This window comes from Rutilus rutilus (assembly GCF_951802725.1).
Source record: "Rutilus rutilus genome assembly, chromosome: 5".
NCBI classification, from domain to species: Eukaryota; Metazoa; Chordata; class Actinopteri; order Cypriniformes; family Leuciscidae; genus Rutilus; species Rutilus rutilus.
Genome location: NC_140213.1, coordinates 38,776,458 through 38,801,495, shown reverse-complemented (window position 1 = coordinate 38,801,495; position 25,038 = coordinate 38,776,458). Strand labels below are relative to the sequence as shown.

Here is a 25,038-nt window from a genome sequence, read left to right as displayed (position 1 = left end):
ATACTTATAGTTTACTATTTATATATTATTTTTGAACTTTAAGTATACTACAATGTTCCTGTTTAGGAATTAATTTTTATACTTGAAATATACATTGAACGGTACTTTAAGTAGATATACACTACCAATGGGCCACACACTACCCAGATACACATACCCAGAATTTTTCTTTATAAATAAATATTCTCAAACAATTTAATTTGATAAGACAGTATGTAAAAACGTTTTACAAGTTTACTATAAAAAAAACCTGACACATTCAGTAATGAAATGAGCCATCCATCTATTTTAACATCTCTGTAAAATAAATTCAGATCACTCACATGATCATGTCTCTCTTTATGTTTTTCTCATGCTCTTTCCTTGCATCTTATTGCTTTCATTTTAGCAACACCTTTGTTCATCAGAGAACACAGAGCTGGGCAGATTTTGTGCCTTGTGCTATCCAACTGGATAACAAAACATTTAGTTATTTATGTCATATAAAATCTTTTTTGGAGTCCATGTATCTAACGCTTCTTTCTGAGTTTGACAAGGTCTTTGTGTTAAGTGTAATCCTGCTGATTAATAAGACATGAGCATTGTGAAAGTATCATTACTGATCTTAGAGACTCTCACCTTGTTCCCAGCAGGAGGTGATGTGTTTGTGTGTGTGAGTGTGTGTGAGAGAGAGACCACTATAGAGATCATTTTCAAAGCAATAAACTGTATTCGCTGACACTTCTGCTTTAAGTATGAAGGCACAAAAACTTTTCAAAGAAAGATCAAGGAAAGTGCTGACTAGAAATGTTCTCTGAAAGGTGCTTCCAATTTTCACTTAAAATCCACAATCATAAACCTTTATTATGTAATTATGAATTGTGCCACCTTCATAAGTCATGTCTGTGGCCCTATTTAGACTTGGTATATCACAAGTGTTGAGCCAAGACAAATTGCTGTTTGCACCTGTGTCTCAAATGTGTATCCTGTGACCACTTGTGATCTGATTTTGACGAGAGGGTCACTGATTTTTGGGAATATAAACTGCACGTTACTGCATAGTTTTAAAAGCGCAATATAAAATTAAATTAAATTAAATGTTTAATTTTAACTTAACACATTGATGTTTTGTTCAGGATTCTCATTGGGAGGCTTTACTGAGATGAATTAATCATATATATACAAAAATATATCTGTTTTACAAAAAGAATCAGATCAGACGGGTATTTTCATTTGAAGCCATATGTAATCAACAATTAAAATCCTTTTATTTAGCGCAGTGGTTGACTGACCGGTTGGTAGGCGGTCTAAAGCCATTGTCCAAGACATATTGGTGTTTACTTTACTAATGAGGGGTTTGAGTGATGTTAATGTCAGATGTATAGGAATGGAAATTGAAAAAATACATCCTTTAATTCAAAACATTAGCAGCTGTAATCGTCAATGCTCAGCAGTCAATGTGACAATATTTCAGCATGGCAAGATTTACTAGTGTTTAATGAGTGTAGACAATGATAAATGATAAACATGGACTCACTGTGTAGCCTGGGGCACAGATACAGGCCCCAGTGAGACCGTGGCAGTCTGCTCCATTAGCACACTGGCAGGGTACACTACATCCTTCTCCATAGTAACCCGGGGGACAGGTCTCATTGCAGTATAGACCCGTCCATCCTGCTGTACACGAGCATTCACCTGTCAGGGGGTGGCAGCTGAAAAAGAGAAAGACAAATAGACATTTAGGTACAAATATGCCTAAAGACACGCTGTGTATATGGCATCTAAACAGAAACACTTTGGTTTCCAGAACAAGGGAGCCAAATCTGAAAACTAAAACCATTGAGTTCATCCATCCTTGTGTCTGGGAGCTCCACTCAGATAAATGGGATGTCCTTTCTCTCCTTCATGTAGTAATGAGCCCCAGTGTCTCAGGGCTTAATCTACCCATACCAGGCATTAACATTGCATTAGCCAGGAACGAGGCTAAGAAATAATGAATGAAGCACAGGTCGCGATTAAGAGCAAGTGCTATGCTACTGTTGAAAGGTGTTCAAATTTTTACTTGCAAGTCAAATGAAGTCAAATGGACTCAAATAGAGCTCTTTACTCACCCATGGCTCCAGAGGTTAACTCGAGAGGAGTTGGCTGGAAAAGTGATGGGTGTAGGACTGAAGGTTCTGTTTAACCATCTTTGCAACAAAGATGCATTGTTTGTGTGAAATAACTTAGCTGAATTGTTATGTTAAGGGATAGTTCATGCAAAAATGAATATTCCGTCATCATTTACTCACCCTCAAGTTGTTCCAAACCTGTATGAGCTTCTTTCTTCTGTTGAACACAAAATAAGATATTTTAAAGAATGTTGGAAACCAGACAGTTGACGGTAGCCATTGACTTCCATAATAGGAAAAAAAAAATTGTATGGAAGTCATTGACTACCGTCAACTGTCTGGTTGCCAACATTCTTTAAAATATCTTCTTTTGTGTTCAACAGAAGAAAGAAACTCATACAGATTGAGTAAATGAATTTTCATTTTTGGGTGAACTATTCCTTTGAGTGTTGTTAAGAGAGAGTTTGCTGTTTAACTGTGGAATTTTGCCACTGACAAATGATATTGAAACAAAACAAAACAAATTCTTTGCAAGAAAATCAAGGGCATTGTAGGGATGCACCAGTACTACACTAATTAATTTACTGCATAATTCAAATTATTTTCAAATTATAGCCGATATTAAAATTCTTTACTATTTTGTCTAAATAATAAAAAAAATAAATTTAAACACTAAAAACTTAAATTAATTTAAATACTAGAAATAAATGTAGGCATCACAACATCATAACATACAAAATGAAAATAGATATTTATTTTGAGATTTGCTGAAGATTACATTTAATAGTGTTATCAAATTATTCTATTTTAAAACATTAACTGGAAGTAAGCATTAGATTATGGTAAAGGTAATCTAAATGGAAAAATAGGGCATGCTAAATTAAACATCCCATATTGGCTTTACCAATTATGGTACAAACACGCATCCCTAGTCCATTGTTTCTTGTCAGTTTACCAGTTATCATTCTACTGCAGCCTGTTGACGTGAGGTCAGGTCTTACCTGAGTGTGTTAGTGGAGTTACAGGGACAGTATTTGTCACAGATGAGACCATATAGGCCTGGTGGACAGAACCTGTCCTGGCAGTGAGGCCCTTTGAATCCTGTATCACACAAACACGCTCCGTTGATGTGGTAACACTTGGCCCCATTCTGACAGTCACAGTGGAGGGCACACTGGGGTCCATAGGTGCCGACTGGACACTCTTCCTGGCACCTGGGAACATTTCCGACACTTTACAAAGGGAAGAAAAGTCCAATGTTTTGTACACCACATTTTTCGTTACTCAGAGTAGTTCTGGAAGAAAAAGGAGCCTGTCAGAATAACACAAGCAGAATTAGTAGACTACAAAGTTATTCTAATCTAAGGGTCAAGGGTCAATGCTCTGGGCATCTTCTTTGGTACCTCAGGTTCATCAGCCCCTTGGCTTCGCCTATGGGGCGACAGGAAACTAAAACTGCAGTCATTAATTACCGTGAATACAATTAGACCCGGGCTCATTCTCTTTGTTGAATAGCAAAGTGACTTAAGGAACAACGACTTCCACAAGATCTTCAATATACAATCCTGGCAGAACATCAATCTTGAGTGTCCAAAGAAGCCATTAGGAGACAGATAAATAGCTCAATTAAATTATAAAACGGACTAGGTATGTTTCATGTTGAAATTACACCAGCGTCGTTTGCATCAGAAGAGACGGGTGTGAGAAGGGCTAGGGGGAAGGGAGGAGGGGGTACTAACGCAATCTGAGATTATTCCTGCTGGGCTAATTCACCTGTCACAGACCAAATGAATGAGGGCAATTTTGTTAAATATTAGAGGATAAGAACTGTCTGTCCTAAAAGTGTTTTCATTCTGCAGACAATCACTTTAGTGCGCTAATAAACCCTAAGCTGCTGCAGAAGACAGTGAAATAAAGGCACTGAGCTATTTCAATTGGATCCTAATAAAACTCCATTACTGGTAATTAATGGGCAGAAACTTAGACCAGTGCAGATCTTGGAGTGGGATCAGTGGACATAGGGAATACAAACACAGAGCAGTAAAAACAAAAACAATTAATCAATTATTCAGACCCAAATTGTGCATGCTAGGAAACAAACTGCTTTTGTGGTAGTTTTTTTTTTTTTTAAAGACAGCGGAATAATAACAGAAATAAGATCAGAACTGATTTTCACTAATTGGGTATCTGTTTTACCTGTGGCCACTGTATCCAGCCATACACTGGCACTGTCCTGTGATGTGGTCACACAGTCCTCTATTGCGGCACGAGCATTCCTTGCTGCAGTTGATCCCATACTTGCCGAATGGGCATGGCTGGGCGCACACAGACCCCTGTCGAGTAAGAGAGCAGAGAAAATTCACATTTGAGAATCAGATCAAGTCCATTCAGAATGACCACTGAAGATGGACTCATTTAAAGGAACGATGCACTTACAATAAAAAAATATCATTACTCCCACTTCAAACCCACACGACTTTCTTTCAAAGAGAGAAATGCCTTAGTCATTATTATTCACTTATTATTCACAATCTTCCCCTTTCAAACCAAGAAAAATAATCATAATGATATCTATGTTGGCGTCCATACCAACACAAGATAATGTTCTGTTTATTATAAGCACACTGCAGTTATGTCATTTGTGCCTTTAAATGAGCTCTTCGGGTGGATTCTGACTGGCTGTCAAAAAAAATTCTTAAAGTGATTCAAACAATATTATTCATATGTGTCATTAATGTTGTAGTTGTGTGACTTTTTGATATTCTAATAGTATTAGAACAATTATTAAAACTTTATAGTTATAGTAGTTTTTTTTTTTTTTTGGGAGCTTGAAAGCACATTCGCTTTTATTTTATGAAACGAGTAGCCAATACATTCTTTAAACTTAAAATAACAAACTTTCAAAATAACATTTCTTGAGTCATTGAGATTTGGAATACACGAGGGAATAAATGATTTTGAGTGAACACAGTATATAGAATCATCCATAAAGATAAACAATCATACATAAAACCATGCAAAGATAGACATGTATAGAATTATAGAAAAACACAGTATGTGTGGCCCTATAAAAGAGGCCATATTCAATATATCTGTAGCCACTTATGTCAGTTAAAGCTGAAACTTTTGCATGATCACTTACACTTACCTCCTATCTGATCCAGTCTATGCTACTGTACCTTTAAGACCATTAAAGGTACAGACCGAGGTTCCTTACATCATTGAATAGGCGCTGATACTGTATGTATACAGTATGCTACTGTACTCACAGTTCTGAGGTTAATGTCTGAATGACCAATTTTTGCAGTTTAGTTTCAGTAAACGTTTTGAATGAACTGCTTTTGTGAATATTAGAGTATGTCTAGTACATACTGTAGCGCATTAAACTCTTTTCAGAAGAGAAAGAAAACTTGTGTTTTTGATGTGTCCTCTTTGCGAATATACGATGATGCAAAAAGAGCAATAATAAGACTCAGCAAACTTCACACAATTTGCTTCTTAAATAATAACTTCAGCCAGCCGCTCTGCGAGACTCAGATTAGTGTCATTTCTTCCCCTTTTAGGATTCTACATTCAGATTCTCCTCCACCCCTTCTTCATTTACCTTTTATATTCTTTCACCTTCCCTCCATTCACTTAACCCTGCCTTTCTCCTAATTACTCCCTCTTCTCCTTTCTTACTTTCAAGTGTGACTCACCTCTTCGTCGTTTCAGTATCTTGCCCTTTTATTCTCCTTCACTCCCTGCCCCTCATTCCTTATCATCTGTCTCCTCATCTTTATTCTCCTCTGTTTCTTTTCTATCATTTATTCTCTCTGTCCCTCACTTTTGGTCCCTCTGAGTGCAGCATCTTACCGTCCATCCAGCAGGGCAGGAGCATTCTCCAGTGATGTGATGGCAGGTTCCTCCGTTTTGACAGGGGCAGCGCTGCTCGCACTGTGGGCCGTGACTTCCAGAGGGACAGCGCTCTCCACAGCTGCCGAACCACAAGAGCAAAAACATGAAACTCAGGCAGCAATTGCAAAGGATTGCAACATAAAACACAAGAATGTTCAAAGACTTCAGAACAAATACTTTAAAAAAAATAAAAAACCAACCACATTTTTTTTAAAGTACCCTCACAAGTACTTCACAGCATTTCCACTATGCTAACAATGAATATAGACAAATGATAAGTACATCAAATGTAGATCAGTATGGGAGACTGGGGCTAGTTGTCACATGGGGTACCTAGAAGGTTTCAGGTTCAAAATCTCTTTCTTTTTTGGTTTCAAACACCTAGTTCAAATTGTATCCTCCAAACTGCAATATCTGTTAACATTTTTCCAATGAATTTTGGATAAATAGGTGAATTAACTATAGTAGCACACATTCTAACAAAGGGTTTACTATTATTTTGACATATTTTATTGGGACATTTTATCAATTACAATTTCTGTTGCCCCAAAACAATTGATATTTAATGAATCTAAAAAAAGTATATGTTTTTTTAAATAAAATAAAAAATGATACACTTTAGTTCAACAATTTGGGGTCGGTAAGATTTTATGTCTCTTAATATGCTCAGGAAAACTGAATTTATTTGATCAAAATGATATTAAAACAGTAATATTGTGCAATATTATTACACTGTAAAATAATATAATAGTAATAATTAATGCTCTCTAAAATGTAATAATAGTTTTTTTTTATTATTTTAATATATTTTAACATTTAATTTATTTCTGTGATGGCAAAGCTGAATTTTAATCAGCCATTACTCCAGTCTTCAGTGACACATGATCCTTCAGAAATCATTCTAATATCATTATTTGCATATCATTTCTTATTATTATCAACATTGAAAACAATTGTGCTACTTAATATTTTTATGGAAACTGAAAACATTGTTTTTAAGATTCTTTGATGAACAGAAAAAAAACAGCATTTAATTTTTTTGGAACATTATAAATGTCTTTACTGTCACTTTTGATCAATTGCTAAATAAAAGTATACATTTCTTAAATAAAAAACTAAAATCGTATTTTGGAATCTTTTCATGAATTATATTTTTGTACGTTATTATCTTGTATATTTTTGCCTTATTTCAAATGTTTTGCACCATAACTGTTTTACTGTTTATTTTGCTGAAAAACTGACTATTTAATGGCAGGTTCCCACTGTGACAAAACAAAAGGTCATAAAAGGTTAATGTGTGTTTCCTTGGCAATGATGGAGGAAAGGTTGAATAGCTGTTTTGCAGTCAAGAGGTATGGGCCTATACAGAAATTGACTTTCAAAAATAAACCTACCCTTTTCACTAGAGTTACAACTTGACCTTGTCTCCTCTATATAAAGTATATATTTCAGGAAAGACATATCAACCTTCATATCTCTATATTGACAACCTGTTTTATCTCTGGTACTCACATGGGGCCCATGTAGCCTGGTGCACATATGCATTCCCCTGTCTCGTGGTGGCAGGTGGCACCGTTGAGGCATTGACATTGCAGCTGGCAGCCCTTGCCATAGTAGCCAGGCTCACATTGGTCCTCACAGCGCCAGCCTTGGTAGCCGTCTGTGCAGACACAGGCTCCTGTGATGGGGTTACACAGTGCCCCATTCTTGCACTGACAGCGGTTGCTGCAGTGGGGCCCCCAGTGGCCACTTTCACAACCTGATACACAAAGAAGAAGAAAGGATGCTTTTTTACACCAGCCAACTAAATTGCCACCATCCTCCAGTTAGAGTTAAGGGTGGAAACTCTCGTTGATCAGTATGACTCAGTTGTATTAAATTCTGAGCAACAGGTTGTGAACCGGTGAACTGTAATCCTGGAATTGCCAATACACAAGATTTGTTAAGTCATATAATTTTATTACAGAACATATGCTGAGGTACAGGTTTGTACAGTGTTTTTTCAATAAAAGTGAATCCCACCGTGAGTGGGGATTAGCTGAAGCATAGATTATTTACATCCCCTCATATATTCTCTTTAAATTATCAATGAACTACTGCAAACGCTATCAATAAAATGGGTGAAATTGCAAAGAGCTAATCTTGCAAAAGCACCTAAAGTGACCCAGAGATGCTATAAAACACTGACTCAGTCATTCTGGTGTTAGGCATTAGCTAGCATAAATAGGGCCAAACCCACCATAGACATAGATTTTGTACATTCTTGCATAAATTTTACTGCATGCATCTGGAGATATTTTATGTGATTCTGAGAGGTCTTGGGGTTTCCCTCACCTCAAAATCAGTGCTAACTGCTAACTTTCTTTCTGCATCATTTCGATATACTCTACTGTTCAAAAGTTTGAGGTCATTAAGATTTGTTTTTGAAAGAAATCAAAAAATGTTATCAGCAAGGACTTAAAAGTGACAGTAAAGACATTTACAATGTTTCAAAAGATTTCTGTTTCAAATGCTATTCTTTTGAACTCTATATTCATGCATCACAGTTTCCAGAAAAGTATTAAGCAGCACAACAGTTTTCAACATTGATAATAAAAAGAAATGTTTCTTGAGTATCAATTAGAATTAGAATGATTTCTGAAGGATCATGTGACACTGAAGACTGGAGGAATGAAGGCTGAAAATACACCCATTCATTCCATCACAGACATACATTACATTTTAAAAGAAATTCAAATAGAACAGCTATTTGAAATTACAATAACATTACAATTTTTTTTCTGTATTTTTAATCAAATAACTGCAGCCTTAGTGAGCATCAAAGACTTCTTTCAAAAACATAAGTTAAAAAACTCACTGATCCCAAACTTTTTGAATGGTAGAGTACATGTATGTCATTTAGCTGATGGTTTCATTCAATTGTAGTCCTTTTAACCTCACAAACCAGTCCGTATTTAACTACTAAGCTACCAGGCATTTATCTTTATCGAAAGCTGTTTTGAAAGTGGATAAAGCCCTAATGAAGACTGTGTGTTGTTGGACACCAGCATCCGTTGTCTATGCTAGACAAACATGAGGTGGATGATCAGCACTTAGAGAAGACAGCTTGGCACAGAGGGGGGTCATGGAACATCCTGCCACTGAGGCGAGTCTTTCCCAGGAGGTGCGATGTAGGCCGCATTAAGTAGCTCACAGAGGGCAGGAGGCACGTTATTGATTTGAGTAAATCCGCCATGGATGAGTTCTCCTGTCGACTGAGCTCTCACACCACACAAATGACCAGGGCACATTAAAGCCAGGAAACCTGCAGGAGGTCAGCGAAGATGGATGAGCCGCTCATCGTCTGCTCCGCTCGCAGTCAATCAGCACTCATCACGCTCCTCTCAGTTCTCCCACGCTGATGAGAGAAAAAGAGCAGAAAAACACAAGACATCCACTGTTTGCCTCTCTCACCGGCCCCCGGACCTCGTCAACTCCCCATCAGCCCCAAAGTGAGCGTTTCACTTTCAAAGAAGCCTCATACTGGGATGCAAACAGTTTCCCTCCCATTCAACGCGGCAAATCCACTCCGCGTTGGCTCAGAGTCCGCCCGGCCTCATCATCAGCAGCCATTCTGAATCATTGCGGAGGAGGACAAATAAAGTGGAAATCTAGACAGAGCTTAATTTGCAGAAGTCTTTTTCTCTGGTGTTCAGAAGCAGCACAAAATGTTGCCATTGAAGACTCAAAGCCTCTTTTCCCCCCACAGCGAGACGCCTCAGCACATTTCCTCCTAAAGCCCATTATCTCGGCCCGTCTCTTCTGCGTTTAGTTTCAGATTTGCCGCAGACAGTCTCTCACTGCGGGCCTTCTGACAGCATTTAGCCATGATTAAAGAGTCAGAGATCATTTGGTGCCACGGGCAAGGCTGTAAAACACATAGTGTTATTCCTATTTCTCTGTGTTTAAAGTATCTGAAAGAAAGCTTCCATAAGTATGAGTCTAATCAGAGAAGAGATGAGTAAAAAGTGGATGAGGCCCCTTTTGGGGCAATGGATCTTGTGTGTGGGCAGAGATTCAATGTTATAAGTACACCAAACGGCCGACCTGTAACACAGCCCCTATTAAAAGTGCTCAGGATTGCACAAACAGGCTAATCAAAGCTTGTGTTTGGGGAGACAACCCATGCTCTTCTTTGCAACAAACTTGCACTTAAAGGCATCAGGACTGAGTTGTGAGCGTGCGTTTGTGTACTGTACTTTGATAAGCAGAAAAATTTAATGGACTGATCTGATCAGATGGTTGGGAAAGATCTCAGAGCAGTGCCATGCACAATCCTGTGAGAATCCGTAATGCTGCTTCTTGAAGTTCTCTCATAAGCGTGGCGAGCCTTACTATAAAACAAGTAAAATCTTTTCAGCTGCAGGCCTGATTCAAAAAATTATTAAGGCTGACAAGAAAAATACTGTGTGTGTTTTGGTGCTACGTTCTGCCTAGAGCTGTGTGCATAGCTAAATAAACATGAACGTCACAAAAGGCTAATTAGGGAGTCTAAACTCTTGTATTTTCTATGAAGACTAAATATCTCACTCCTGTGGAATCTGGAAGCCCTGCTTACGCTGTCTTTTTTTATTAAGAATACATTTCTTGTCTGAGGATAGCCTTGAGGGTAGCACACATACATTTTGTGCAACAGTGCTTCGTATCTCTTCCTGTCTCTCATCAAACTGTCAAATAAAGGCAAAATTCTCCAAAAATATCACAATGAAATTTTTTTTTAAATGAATTGTTTTAACCCATGTCAGAATAACAATTTTTATGGAAAAAATCAGGATTTCTCTCTGCACACTGTCAAATAAAAGGCAAAATTACCCCCCAAAAATAAAAAATAAAAATACTTTAAAAATAAAAAAGTATGAATGAATGAATGAATGAATGAATGAATGAATGAATGAGGCATTTATATTTATATAGCACTTTTCACTACTGTACACACAAAGCACTTTACAATCCTGTCTCCTCAACCACCACCAGTGTGCAGCATCCACTTGGATGATGCGACGGCAGCCGCAGTACAACGGAGCCAGTGCGCTCACCACACACCAGCTACAGGTGGAGAGTATGCAGATATTAAGTATCTGTTTAGAAATTGTATTTGAGTTATTTTATTTACTATTTGGTCGTTTTCTGCCACGTAAAGACTATATTTTCATAGCCATAATCATGGTAATATCATGATATTTACCTCAGCAGAGGCGAACGCAAAAATAAAAATCATGCATGAAGACGCAGTGTAATGCAGCAACCTGTTGCATTTCCTGAAGGATCTTATATCTGTTACAAATGTTTGTTTCTATTCTACGTGCATTTCCCCAAAAAATTTGATATTAACGTTATCATATCATTTTTAATATGTATTTGTTTTAAGTAATAAAATATTGTTAAATGCCTAAAGGGAAGTTGGCATAGTTGTCTTCTCGGATCCATTCAGTAAAAGCACATTTATTCTAAATTACCCAAGACCAGAAGCCACTAATATCAGACCCGACCTGTGTCTGAGGCGCTCGCCAAAGATTTGGACCCACTCTGTCTCGCTGCTTCGCTATATTCACGAGAGATGGTAACGTAGCGTCTGCACCTCACAGTTAAGACCCCACGTCTGCTGAGCTAGAGTTACGACTACAATTGTAGGGAGCTGGCGGAGGAGTTACCGCTAGCTCCGTGGCTCTCATGCCCAATCTGGAAGCCCGCTCTGCAGTCTATTCCGGCTAGGCCTGAGTAGAAGAGATGAGTAGAAGAGTTGAAGGATTGTCTCATGTGATTGTGTGCAGCCACAGATCTAGTCCTCTGTGCCACTAAGCAAACAGCCCATGCCATTGGCCGCCCTTTGGCTGATAAGTTCAGCCACAGAGATGCATCTGTGGCTGAACTTATCGGGCATATAGGGGAGAGGGATACGAATTTTCTCTTTGATGCACCAGTCTCGTCCTCAGGGGACTTCGGAACTGGCGTTGAGACTGTGGTGGAAAAGTTCAGATAGGAAATGTATTCCTTTCCAGGTCCAGGCTCCTTCTGGCCCCTCTGACCCTACCCCAAAACTAGTTCCTGGAGGGAAGGTCAGAAGGAAAGTGTGGCTGCCAAGGAGTAGGGGGCAGAGGCGCTGCGCCAGTAGGAAGCCAAAACCTGACTCGAAGTATTTTTGTGACGGCCATGGTGAAATGAGGCGTTCTACTCTCTTACTGGGGTAGAGTGCCCTTATGCAAGGTAATGCCTGAGGGTGATTTTTCGATGGGAAAAACGGCTAGTGGCTATGAAATTATGCGATCTGTTTTTATGTTCAAATGTTAACACACCCCCTGTGAGGCTGGGTGATTTATCAGATTGGTTTAAAAAAAAGAGGCTACTTGCTCCTCTCTGAATGGGTTCAAGTATACTCTCTTTTTTTACAGTAAAGCTTGGAAGATGAGAGTTGAGTTGGACTAAGTTGCAGAAAGCGGTCCACTCTCTCATCTAAAAACCTCACTGAATTCATCATATTGGGGATTAAAGCAGGGCTATGCTTCCTTGTGAATGGGTTAGTGCCCATTCTCAGGCTAGTCAAAGGTCAGTGTGGGGTCTTTGACAGAGCAGAGGTGGACTGTATCGTGGTTAGCGATCCATTCTCTTATCTGTTGCCCTCTCCAGCTCATTAAGGCTGTAAACATAAAAGCTGAGGATTTTTTCCTCGCAGACTTCCTTCGGTTTAGCACTTACTAGAAGCTGGTGTGAAGATATGTAGAGTTGCTGCATGCGACTCTATATCTCATTTGTTGCCTGGATCAGCTTATTATGCTGGACTTAGTAATGTGGATTTAGAAAACACTGCTCTAGGCTATTGGCTGTCCTATTAAAGTCCCCATAGCATCAGCATCTGATGCAGCGTTGGGTTCCCTTGAAACCCAACTCCCTGAGAAGGGAACGAGACTTAACCCTAAGACGCTCTTTATCCTTATCACATGCATGAGTCAAGTATGGCATTTACAACATTTTGTATATACCACTTTGTGCCTAGTTTTAAATCAATATATCAATCTTTTGTCAACCTGCCATTTACCCTTATATCATCCAACAGATGGAACGTAGCCATCTAGATGTTTGTAACAGGGCCAAGGGTTTGTGAATCAGATAGTGTAATATGAAGCACTGTACAAGAGTGCGATTACACTGACTCTATCACAGCACACAATGCCTCTAGGGCCAATTACTACTTCCTTGCACCCAGTCCAGCCCATTCTACTCCTTTAATTAAAGCTCCAGCGGTGGAGGGGAAATCTCAGTCAACCCCTCTCACCCAAGTTTTAGCGTTTGTGGTTAATGACTGGAGGAAGTGCATCCAGACAATTAAACTTCCAGATAAATGAAGATCCCAAACCTTGGCAGCTGAACTCCTCTGTTTGGGTTCATCTCTGCTATGCCATGATGAATACAGAATGGGAGTTTGTCTCTACATGACAGAGTGTCTTAATTACTGTGAGTCAATGTCATAGCTCTGTGTGCTACGTGACTCAAGTCCGACTCCTTGCCTGATGACGGTTAGAGTGAGACCTGTTTTGTGCCAGTTGAGTTTGTTCTTCAGAGCACAGGTTATACAGAAACCTTATTAAGCCAGAGAATGTTAAACAGTGTGCCGCTTCAAAGAAGGCAAGAGTAAATTAAAGTATATGGGCAAGGTGCCATAAAAGATCCAGCGTTAAAATATACAGCAAATGGGTGATCCAAATGTGCACTGCTAAAAAGATTCTGTCTCGTTGAGAAGTAAGTGAAGGTTCTTATACACACAGAAATACTGACTGATTGGATTTGCAAGTCTGCAAGAATAGAATTTTGAAACAATTAAAGGTACTGCATTTCTATTACCTGACAGATATCCTGAATAGTGAGGAAGATGAAGAGGGATTGACAAATTAGATGATTTCAAAAAACATTATTTATTTTTTTATATATTTTTTTATTAATTAAAATTATATAAATATATTTTTTAAATTGTGTTGACTCAGAACTTTTAATTACAGCCTTTTTAGAAGTGCAAAAAGGTTGTTTACACAGTGCTCTCTTGTCTCATATAGTGTCTCATTTTTGTGCATGAATCTTTTTAATTACATCAAGAATTCAGTTACGATTTGCACTCAAAATTCTAAATATTTTGTTATTTAATTTAACATGTAGGAAAACCAAGCCGAAGAGAGAGCATTTGTGTTTTCCCTACATGTGTTAAATAAGATAACAAAAGATCCTGAATTTTGAACGTAAACAGTTGGGAGAAAATCTGATGCATGTCTGTATATTAGATCTGTGCATGAGGTCTTAAAGTGACAGCAGCTTAATACAGCTGCTGCCGCTTGTCATTAATGTTGATCAGAAAAAGACAAATAGAAAATCACTTATTGCTCTTCACTGAATAACTTCAATAGCTTTAATAAGAATCAATGTGTCATTTATATTGTTAAGTTATATTTGTTTATTCAATTTCTTACTTGAATAGGTAACACTTTATAATAAGGTCTCAACTGTTAACATTAGTTAATGCATTAGTTAAAGCTACAATATGCAATAATTTTTTGCCGCTAGAGGGCTCTACATTCCAAACAACAACAACGGCGTAGCTTGATGACGATGTGAAGGAGCGTGGAATGATGGGAACTGTCGTTTTAAACTCCACCGTGGATGTAAATCAGTCAGACGGGAATCGAAAAATCATGTTCATGGATGAGGCTAAGTTCTTTTTTTATAATGACATGCTTTTTGTGGCGAGGGGGGCGTGGTTCAGCGCGGTCTGTAATGGGAGAGAGAAGATACGAGCAAGTAGGTCAAGTGCAAATGACGAACACCTGTGTCTTATTGCTGTGATCCGCGCGGAGAGACCGTTTTTAAGCCGCGCGCTGGAACGAGAGAGACTGAAGAGAAAATTGGACGCAGAGAAAGAAAACCGGTGGATCCGAGCTCTCATTTTTGAACTGTTTTGTGCCGTCGCGGTTGCCACGGTGAATGCGCGTTGTGTACGACTTTTGTTTGTTTTGCTTTATTTTAATAAAGTACGAGTCCCAGTCACGCCGACCCCTGTCTTCTTCCTTCCTGACTCTTGAACCTCATCACACTTTTATTTCATTAAAATGAATTAACCGCAAGAAAAGTAAGGTTTAATACTACATTGGTTATCATAGATGTTACTGTATGTCGAATTCATTGTTGTGAATAACGTAACGCGGCGCAGTTTTACGTGTTCTAAACAATTGTTGTAAAAGTACATTCGAACATACCCACATCATTTGCCAAAATACTGATTAATCTTTATGTATAACACATGCTATATTTATTTACATGGCCATAAACACCAGACGTGATAAACAATGTCAATAAACTAAACACAAATCTAAAGCAATAATACTTCCCTTACATAAACATAACTATTACCGAATGCTACATTTGAAAAATATAAAATTAAGCATGCTTTGTCGACAGAACCAGCTGCAATCGGTAAATAATAATTGTGTTCCATAACGACTGCAAGAAACAAGCTAACGTTTGTTGCTTGATAGACGCTACAACTACAACTTCCGCATTTGTCCAGGACTCCACGCAGTACGAGCGGAAACGAGGGTAACGCGGATATGACGCAATTGACTGGCGACTCCCAGCTCCCCCCTGCTCTAACGCCCCGTTTCCTTGGTTAAAATCGCAATTTTCTCACGATTTAAAAATAGTTGGAAACATTTGGGATATTGTAAGTAACCAACTTAACAAAATATATAACACTGGCCTTGAGATTATGGGATATTTTAATGCAAAATTCTTGCATATTGTACCTTTAACATGAACTATGAGAAATATATTTTTACATAATTTATTAAGCTTTGCTAATGTTAGCTAATAAAAATAGAATTCTTCATTGTTTGTTTATGTTTATTGTTTGTTATACAGTGCATTAACTACTGATAAAAGATACAACTTTTGATTTTAATAATGTATTTGTAAATATAGAAATTAACAGCAACTTAGATTAATAAATGCTGTTTCTCGTTAGAGAAATTGAATGCTACTGTTAAATATGGTAGCTGAAAAATAAATAAATCACTATTTATTTAATTTGTATATTATATTGTATTTGTCCAAATATTTGCAATTGGCTTCTTTGTTCATATTTTTAATAATGATTTTCATCTTCGCCCACCCCTACTTTGGCCTAAATGATCTGTCATTTTTTTCTTTTATATTTTGCTACCCTGTAAGGCAAAATTTTACAGGCAAAGTGAATTATAATAAAACCAACATGAAAAAGAATTGTGATAAAATCATGAATCGTGACTGCTGTTCCTTTTAAGTGAAGCAAAAAAACATATAGTGCATGCTTTTGATGCGCTAAAAAGAACCAGTTCAAAAGAGTTATTTTGTTCAGTAATTGCACTTCTCTAGTAATGTTATCTGTTTCGCTGCTTGTGCATTTAAATGTCTGCAACAGACGAACAGGGCTATAGCTCTTTGGTAAACATTTACAAATATAGCTTAATTTATTTTTTGTAAAATGACGATTATTTAGTACATTAGGATGATAAATGTCTCCTGGACATGCTTTTAAACGTACAGTTGTAAAAGCTGCCAATACTCTCACCGTGAAATGGCCCACTGGGCCCTCTAGAGCTCCACTGACACTTATCACTATGTTATTTATTTGTGCGCTGAAAGAGCCGACTGCTACAGAATGAATTAGGGATACATTAGGGAATTTGGGATATGTTATGTGGGGTGGGGAGCTGATGGATGCTATTCTAAATATACAGTAGGAACTGCCAATAGTCATGTGGGGTGGATAGTGCTGAGTTATAATATCAGAGGGGGGAGCGCTTGTACTGCAGCTGCCAGGCAGCCTCAACGGACCGGGGCGTCCCTCCTACTCTAATTTATCTCAGACAAGCCCCTGCTACATGTTTCCTTTTCCCCAGTTGAGAGGAACAGCATGGGACCTGCCAGCCAAAGCCTCAGGGGAGACACACAGCGTAAGGATGTGCTGATGTCCTATCTTTTTACGCTACGACTCATGCTACATTATAGTTCACATGTAAAGAATTTTACTGTGCTGTTTTTTGATGTATTACAGTATCTGCAGTGAATTACCATTTTGTCAACAAACTTGTACATGTTAACAGATTTAATTTCTGATTTAGCAGTTACAGGGAAGGCACTATTATTAGTAAAAAATAAGTATTATTAATATTATTTAAAATATTATTGCTTTATGCACTACCATTCAAAAGTTTAAGGTCAGTAAGATTTTTTTTAAAGAAATTAATCATTTCATTCAACAAGCATGCATTAAACTGATTAAAAAAAGAAATGGCAGCTTTGCCATCAAATGAATATATGACACAAGATATATAAGATATATTAAAATAGAAAAAAGTTCTTTTAAATTGTAATAATATTTCACAATATCACTTTTTACTGTGTTTTTTTTATCAATTAAAACCTTGATGAATATAAGAGACTTCTTTCAGAAACATAAAATCTTACTGAACCCCAAACTTTTGAAAAGTAATGTACTGTATCATAATATGTAATGCTAAATGATATCCAATATAACATGGCCAAAGAGAAACCCAAAGCATATCACCTAACCTACGGTCCACTAACACCTTGTATTCACAGAAGGTTGTTTAGAGATATCTATATCAAATTAAGCACTGACTAATCACTGTCTAGAAAAGACACTCCCCCTGTGGAAACAACTAGGTCATTTGTTTGAGATCTATCTAGGATGTGAACTCAGATCAATATCAGCCTTGAGAAGTCACCTTCTATTCAATACAGTGCTAGAGACCTCTCACAGCAAAACTGCAGGACGGCACTATCCGATCCCATCATCTTTTGTGGAGGGTGAAGGGATCTTAGAAGGGAATCATGCAGGCACAAGTCGGGTCATTATCACGCTCCTGAATAATTTGAGAAAAGCCATGACCTAGTGCAGCAAACCAGTAGCTTATTCAACAAAAGTCAGAAGTGTCCTACTCAGCAGATTGTTACACGGGCCGTTGCTTTACCAAATTAATAATTCTATCTTCCTCTCCTCCCTTGGGAAAAACACAAGCTATTCTCTAAGCCACGAGGCCAAAGAACACAAAAAGAGCCTCTTTTACCTCTCTCTAACCAGAAAGGAACGACTCAAAATAAAGAGATACATGAGATGGAGATGCACAAGAAAAATGTGAGATGAGCAGTGACCAACAATCGCTGCTCTTGAGACAATGTCAACCCAATAAAGCCCACTCGTGCTGTGCTTAATTTGCACCCATCGATTTCCTATTTTCAATTATTAATTCTAATTAGGATGAAGTAGATGGTGCCAGGGGCCGTGACAGAGGGTCGATGATGGAGAGGCCGGGCAGATGTAGGCGAGTGATCCACATACGAGAAAGACTCTACACCAATTCTAGATTTTGATGATAGAGCACATAGATTAAGTGATTTAAAGCCAATTTAAACAGCTTTTTACTCAGCATACATCATTATTTTATATTATTATATATCCTGATCTGGGCCAAGTGGTTGTCATGATCACGTTAGCTTTGATTCCTGACCTCAAAGAGTGAAACTCTTTCACCAGGGGGCAGTAAACCACATAGTTCAAGCACGGGTCAATAAGCGGCTGTGTGCCCACCAGTGGTCTGACATACAAAATGGTGCTTCGTGATGTATGTTTAATTATGAAGTTGCTACAATGTGGTGACAGTTGCAGCCCTTCCTCCACCTAACAGCTATGATGTATAACCAATAACCCACAATGCATTCATCAAAAAGCATGGCCGCCCATCACACCAAACTTGCAAAGCTACAATCTGAAAACTTAAGGATAATTTTATTGGTGTGAAGGATAGATATAGAGTTCTCTAATATGTAAAACATAAAAAAACGAAAGGTTGTAGTTAAAAAACATACTGTACCAGAAGCAAGAAGCAAAAAAAACCCCAGAAGAATAAGAAGCTGTTTTCTCTGGTACTGGGGAATTTTCACTTGGTTTGCATATGTGCCTTTTTGTAAACCATAAGACTGCTCGTTATGAATCAATTACTAGAACCACTTGACCATTATGCCAAAGAAAATAAAAAGAGAAAATAAGGCAATTAAAACTTATCTGTGGACAGGGACAATGACAGAATAATGTAGTATGAAGATCTCTCCTGACCTACACTGCCAATGCATTATGGGTTTCCATGGCATCTGCACCTGCGGAAAACTGGTAAGGGGGGAGGACAGAAATGAGGTTATGTTATATATCTTTCCGCGAGTTTGCTGCTAGTCTACGGAGCATGAACTCATTCTGCAGGTGCTGGCAGTATACTGTATACAAAAGCCCTATATACAGCGTGCACAGAAGAGTGAGTCGAAATAGCAAGCTATCACAGCAAAACATGTTGGTGTTTCCTCTTCAATTGATTCACACTAACAATGCATTGGCATGTTGGGAAGGATAGTAGTTATTATAGCAGTAACATCCTGACTTGTGCAGACAGAAGGCACCATAATTTCAATATAAATCATCTTTGAATGTAATTTCTACATTATCTACATGTCAATCGACATACAAAACAAATATTTTCAAAAATAGAAGGTGTAAGGCTAATAGAAAGTCGCCCTGTACACGTACTGTATATATGCATGTGCCTACAGGCAAATACAAATGCTAGTGATAGACAATGCATGGTGAATTATCTCACTCAATCCACTGACTGCTGCTGTGGGAATAAAGTTGCCTGTGACTGCTGTTCTAGGATCTTCTACACAAAGTAGAACTAAAATTGAGTGCAGGAAATCTCATACTACTTAGATTGCATGCACAATTTTGTGATTTTGCAAATGTTGTGAATAGATAATGACTGAAACTTAAAGATGTTTTTCATGAAATGTCTCTCGGGGGTATTCTATTTGAAACATGTTTTTAGAAGAAAAACATCTCCACCTTCTACACTTCATAGCTTTACCCTGCAGTTTGTTCACCAACACGATATATGTCCATGAGCATCTACAATCAACATGTAAGTGCATGGTTCATTGTTTCACACAATTACCATTCTTGTGTAAATACATTAGAAATGACTTGTGGTCTTTGGGGGCATTCTTCTGAGCACCATGGTTCGAGATTCTGCGAGCGCCCCTGGTTATAGTGCCACATCAGCATCCCAAATTGACTGAAAAAATCTGAAATTTTTTTGTTCCAAGAAACTTTCCCAACACTTTTCATCGCACGTACACACACAGATCAGTATAATTGGCTTTTAATGATCTGACATTATGCTAATGTTCATCGTAAGGAGATAAATCTTTGCAAGGGTTTACGATTCTCGGCAGGTGGCCGTCTGCCCACCAGAGCCATGGAGATTAAACATGGAGGACAGACTCAGGAGAACAACAATGACGTGCTCCATCATTGAGGGTCAGAGTGCATCGTTTTCTGCGTGAATCAGTTTGCGTGGGAAAGAACATTATCTTTGCAACCATGACTTCATGTGTCTACATCATCAACATTAGGGTTAAATTAAAACAGCCATTTCTGTAGTTGCATTTCTAAACATTAAATGTTGTCATCGTTGGATTAAACAAGTGGGTTGTTTTAAATCATCTATAACCAATGCAAACAGCCCTTTAAAATTTTAATGCTGAGAGTTAAGGTGTTTTGAGAAATATTGGGTTCTTAGGAAATTGCCAATTGAGCTCCATCAGAGAGCTGCCCACTTAAGCAAGGACCACATTAAGGCTTCATTAGCATAGTGACTGGCGCGGCAAGAGTGGAGGTAAGGGAACAACCTCAGTGGCCAAAAAAGGCTTTGGAATGAAGAGACAGCTTCTGCGATCAGGCTCTGAGGGTCTGAGGGTTCTGTGAAGTGGCCAATGTGTGTCAATCACAGCTGTCCCTCTCCTCTCTCGTCCACTCAACAGTCACATGAAGAACCCTCGGGAGAGTCGCAGCCTCTCCGGAAAAAGGTTGGCAGGTTCAGAGGTGCAGAATTATCCGGATTGAGCGGCGAGATCTCTGAATGCAGTTTTGTTCTTCTCGTCTTTGGGAACTCACCAAGGCCTATGAATTATTCCAGTGGATTCTCAAAGTCACAGTGAAGTCAAAGGTATACATCAGTGACTCCCTGAGAAATCAATTGTGTATCTCTTTCTCTAACTGACAGTCAAAAAAAGAAAAAAAGGCTTGTTGCTGGGGAGATTTTAGATTGAGAGTTAATGAATTATTAGTCATGATCTCTTGCATGGCAATAAAACCGCTTGGTACTAAGAACAACTGGCAATCACAAGACTCCCAATGCAGTTATTTGTTAAACCCCTCGTGACAGATGTCTGATGAGAAGACAAATAGAATGTAAAAAAAAGCAAATCTGATTCATTCATTCTATGGTGAGGTTTGCTAGAGAGAGGCTGCCGTATTGATCGACCGAGGAAAAAATCATTTTATTCCCCTGATAAACAAAAGCAAATGATCTTATCCAAATCAGTCTTAAAATTAGTCTGGCTCACAATAGCTGGTATTTACTCTTGTAGATGTGCAACTGGGGAAAAGGGATCAATGCTGGACAAGATATTTACAAAATAAATGTAATGTTAGGTTTTTGTTGCATAAGATGTCCTTACTCAGTTGTCAGCATGAACAGTGCAAAGAAGTATTTGTCTTAAAGGGCATATATTACGCTCCTTTTTACAAGATGTAAAAATAGTTTTTGATGTCTCCAGGGTGTGTATTATTTTTTACAGCAAGAAATTTTTTTTTGTCACATTTTGGGGGTAAGCAAAAATTAGCCGTTTTTGTGTCCCTTTAAATGCAAATGAGCTGATGCTCCCGGCCCCTTTCAAGAAGAGGGTGGAGCTTCAAGACCTCATGCTACACAACAACAAAACAGGACAATCTCACGAACTGAAAATGTCTGAAATTGTCAGTAGCCGTGTTTAGCCTTATTATGTTCGAACCAGAGTCGGACAATGATGGAGAGACTCAAGAAGAAGTGACATGTAGAATGCAACAGGACCATAAAAACCCAATTTTACAATTAAAAACACAAATGTACTCAAAAAACAAAATGATTTTGACACATTTTGACTATATTTGTAAAAATTTAAATAAGTTCATAATATATAATATAATTTTTTTATTGTTTTAGTTGGATGTATGCTTAAAAAAATCATTTTGTCGATTAGGCAAGAAAAAAAACTATTAACATTTTATGCAATTTTGCATTTTAAGTAATTCATTTTGTTTTAAAGATATCAATTACTGGAAAACAAGTTTTTTGTTTTTATCTTCACAAATATTAATAGCAAACCTTTTTCACATAATCTACAATAATGCTTGCTTGATAGAGTTTGAGGCAATCCAAAGCAAACGATTTTATTGTAGCCCTATACAGTAACCTTGAATTCCCGCGGTGTTTATGCAAAAGAGGAGCACATGTGTGAAATCGCGGAAGCCACTAAACGTTCTTTAAACTCTCCTTTGAAACTTATCATCTAGATGCCCTTTCTCAGATGCACAGATCACAAACCCCATCCCTTTTTTCATCTTATTAAGCCTTACCAATGTGCATCGGCCTTTCTCTTTCCCTATGCTCTGAGGCAAAAGGCAGGAATTTAATTGAATTTCAGGGCTTTTAATGTCTGCATCAGGATAATCAAAGCAAGCCAGTCGTGAGTTGTTTATCATGACCTTGGGAGCATTAGCAAGGACACGTTCATAGAGATAACCATTGTCCTGAGTTCAAAAAAAGGAAAAACAAACATTATTGCACAGGTCCATAAGACTTAGTCTTAAAGGGGTTATGAACTGGATTTTTTAAAAGAATTTTATAATATTTCCTGCCGTGCACTTATGATGTTAATATGATTTTTACATCAAAAATGGCCACAATTTAGAAATAAATGGCACTCCTGTGATTGGCTAACATCTTTGTACATGAAATAAGTGTTACATGTGGAACCCTCTCGAATACTTTTACTACGTGTTTACTATTACAGCTGTTGAGATTAACGAATCGTTAAAAGTGTTGATTATATCATTGTATTTAGTTCCCTTTCAGTCGGGCACGTTCGGCGTAGTCTACGTGTCGACTGATTGGGATCACGTTAGGGAGCCTGTCATCTTCGAGTATTGTAAAAATGAGCCAATGGACATTGGCGTGCGTGAATCGCATCACACGCCCCGCCCCGCAGCACGGGTATAAGTACGGAAGTGGATGCACGCACCAGTTATCTTTCACTGAGGAGCTGAGCGCAACCCGGTCAGCGGCGGTACAGCAATAGTGGCTTGGGGACTTCGTCTCCGTTCCCTCCTTCACGGAACGAGGGTTACATACGTCGCAATGCATTCTGGGATGTGGTGCTGCTTTACAATTTGGCTAAAACTAAGGGCCAGATTTACTAACAGCGATTGTCAGGAATTACTAAAGACACGCAAAGAAAAATTTGCGGTAACCAGATGCTAATTTGCGCTGCTCTTGGTAGATTGCGTTGGTCATTCTATAAATGATCCGGCTGTGTCTGTGTTCATTAATTTGTGCGTCGTCAAAAGATCATGCGCAGAACTTTCCACTCCCATCAGCATTTTTCTTTTCGAATTGCGCTCTCACGCTAATTTGCCCTGTTTAGTAAATCTAGTATCTTAAGAGCACAAAATTAATTTGTTAACTGTTGGAACAACCTTCATGTTGGGAGCCCGGTTATGCCTTTACAACCCTGTCTCCATTGGGAGCCAACTAGGGTCTGGAAGCTAAACAGATACATATGTTAAATATATATTTTATATATTATAGCTGGTTGAAAATTGACATTGAAATGTGAAGGCTGTTGTTCTTTGCCCTTAATCATGCAAAAACAAATTGTTCTCCAACAACCTTTTTAAGAAAAGTCGAACAGCCGACAGAGAAGAATGGAGCAGAATTCAGAATAAAACCCCAGTTACCTTGGGGCCCGAAGCACAATTTGATTAAAAGTTTGTTTTTCTTCCCTCTCCTCAGTTACGGAGGGGGCGCGTCGATGCAGCACTGACAGTTAATTGGACTTGGCAGGGCCAGGAGTTCATTCGTCAGCATTGTGTGGGGTTTGCCAGAGAGGAACAGGACAATCAATGTCCCACAGGACGGCCAGTAATCAGTGCAACACTACCATGGAGTGCAGGGTTAAACATCAGGGGACTGCAGGTGCAGGAGGATCTGAAGCATACAGCTAATACTATAACCCCCACACCCCACCACCACCTATCTCAACAACATAATCAGCAAAACAAACCCAAGGACACAGCAGAGGCAAGGCATCATGGGGTAGTGCCCCAAGAACAAACACGTATTATCACAATTTATTGTACTTTTTACAGTACCATGAACAACCTAAAATACCAAAACTCTCTCTCAGTTGGACCGATGTGGTTCTTCGGAAATCATTTGATTCATCAAGGTCATTCCTAACCTAGTATGTATGTAAATTTTGCACTTTAAACTTTGAAGGCTCCCTTTAATAATAAACAGTGACATAAATGCAAAATATTGGTGCAATATTACAGGAAATCCAAATTACATATTCTAAGACTAAACTATAAAAAAAAACATTAGATGAAAAACTTTTGAACATTTTGAAATGTTGCTTGGGAACAAACTGAAAGTAGAAGTACTAAAATTCCTAAAAATAAAACGAATACAAACAAATTAAAGCTTTAAAGAGAAATAAATAAAATTAAAATATTAAAAACTAAAAGAATAAATATTATAAATGTAATAATACAAAATAATAAATGTTAAAAAATGAATACTATAATAGTATATAAATAATACTAAAATAACACTGAGATACAAACATATAGCAACACAAATTTTGCTGTAAGTTTCTTTAAGACATTAAGACAAGTAAAATAATTCAAAAGGTACTCTTATACAAAAGGCACAGGAATGACCCAACAATATTATACATAGAGAATACCTGTGATGACTGCAGGTACCCATGAAATCATGTGTTCCATAGATCCATTAAGTAGCTTGTGAGAGAATTCAGTTCCCTTTCC

The 25,038-nt window shown here is 38.1% G+C and overlaps 1 protein-coding gene across 2 annotated transcripts in view; it reads right to left on the bottom strand.

The window, feature by feature from the left end:
* megf11 (multiple EGF-like-domains 11) overlaps positions 1–25,038 on the bottom strand; it is a 113,509-nt gene that overhangs the window by 34,710 nt on the left and 53,761 nt on the right. For both annotated transcript variants that reach the window (XM_084409294.1, XM_084409295.1), the window contains 5 exons: positions 7,500–7,746; positions 5,946–6,066; positions 4,287–4,423; positions 3,092–3,304; positions 1,517–1,691 (listed from right to left, as the gene is read on the bottom strand). In XM_084409294.1, the coding sequence (XP_084265420.1) occupies positions 1,517–1,691; positions 3,092–3,304; positions 4,287–4,423; positions 5,946–6,066; positions 7,500–7,746 (893 nt within the window). The remainder of the gene's footprint in view (positions 1–1,516; positions 1,692–3,091; positions 3,305–4,286; positions 4,424–5,945; positions 6,067–7,499; positions 7,747–25,038) is intronic.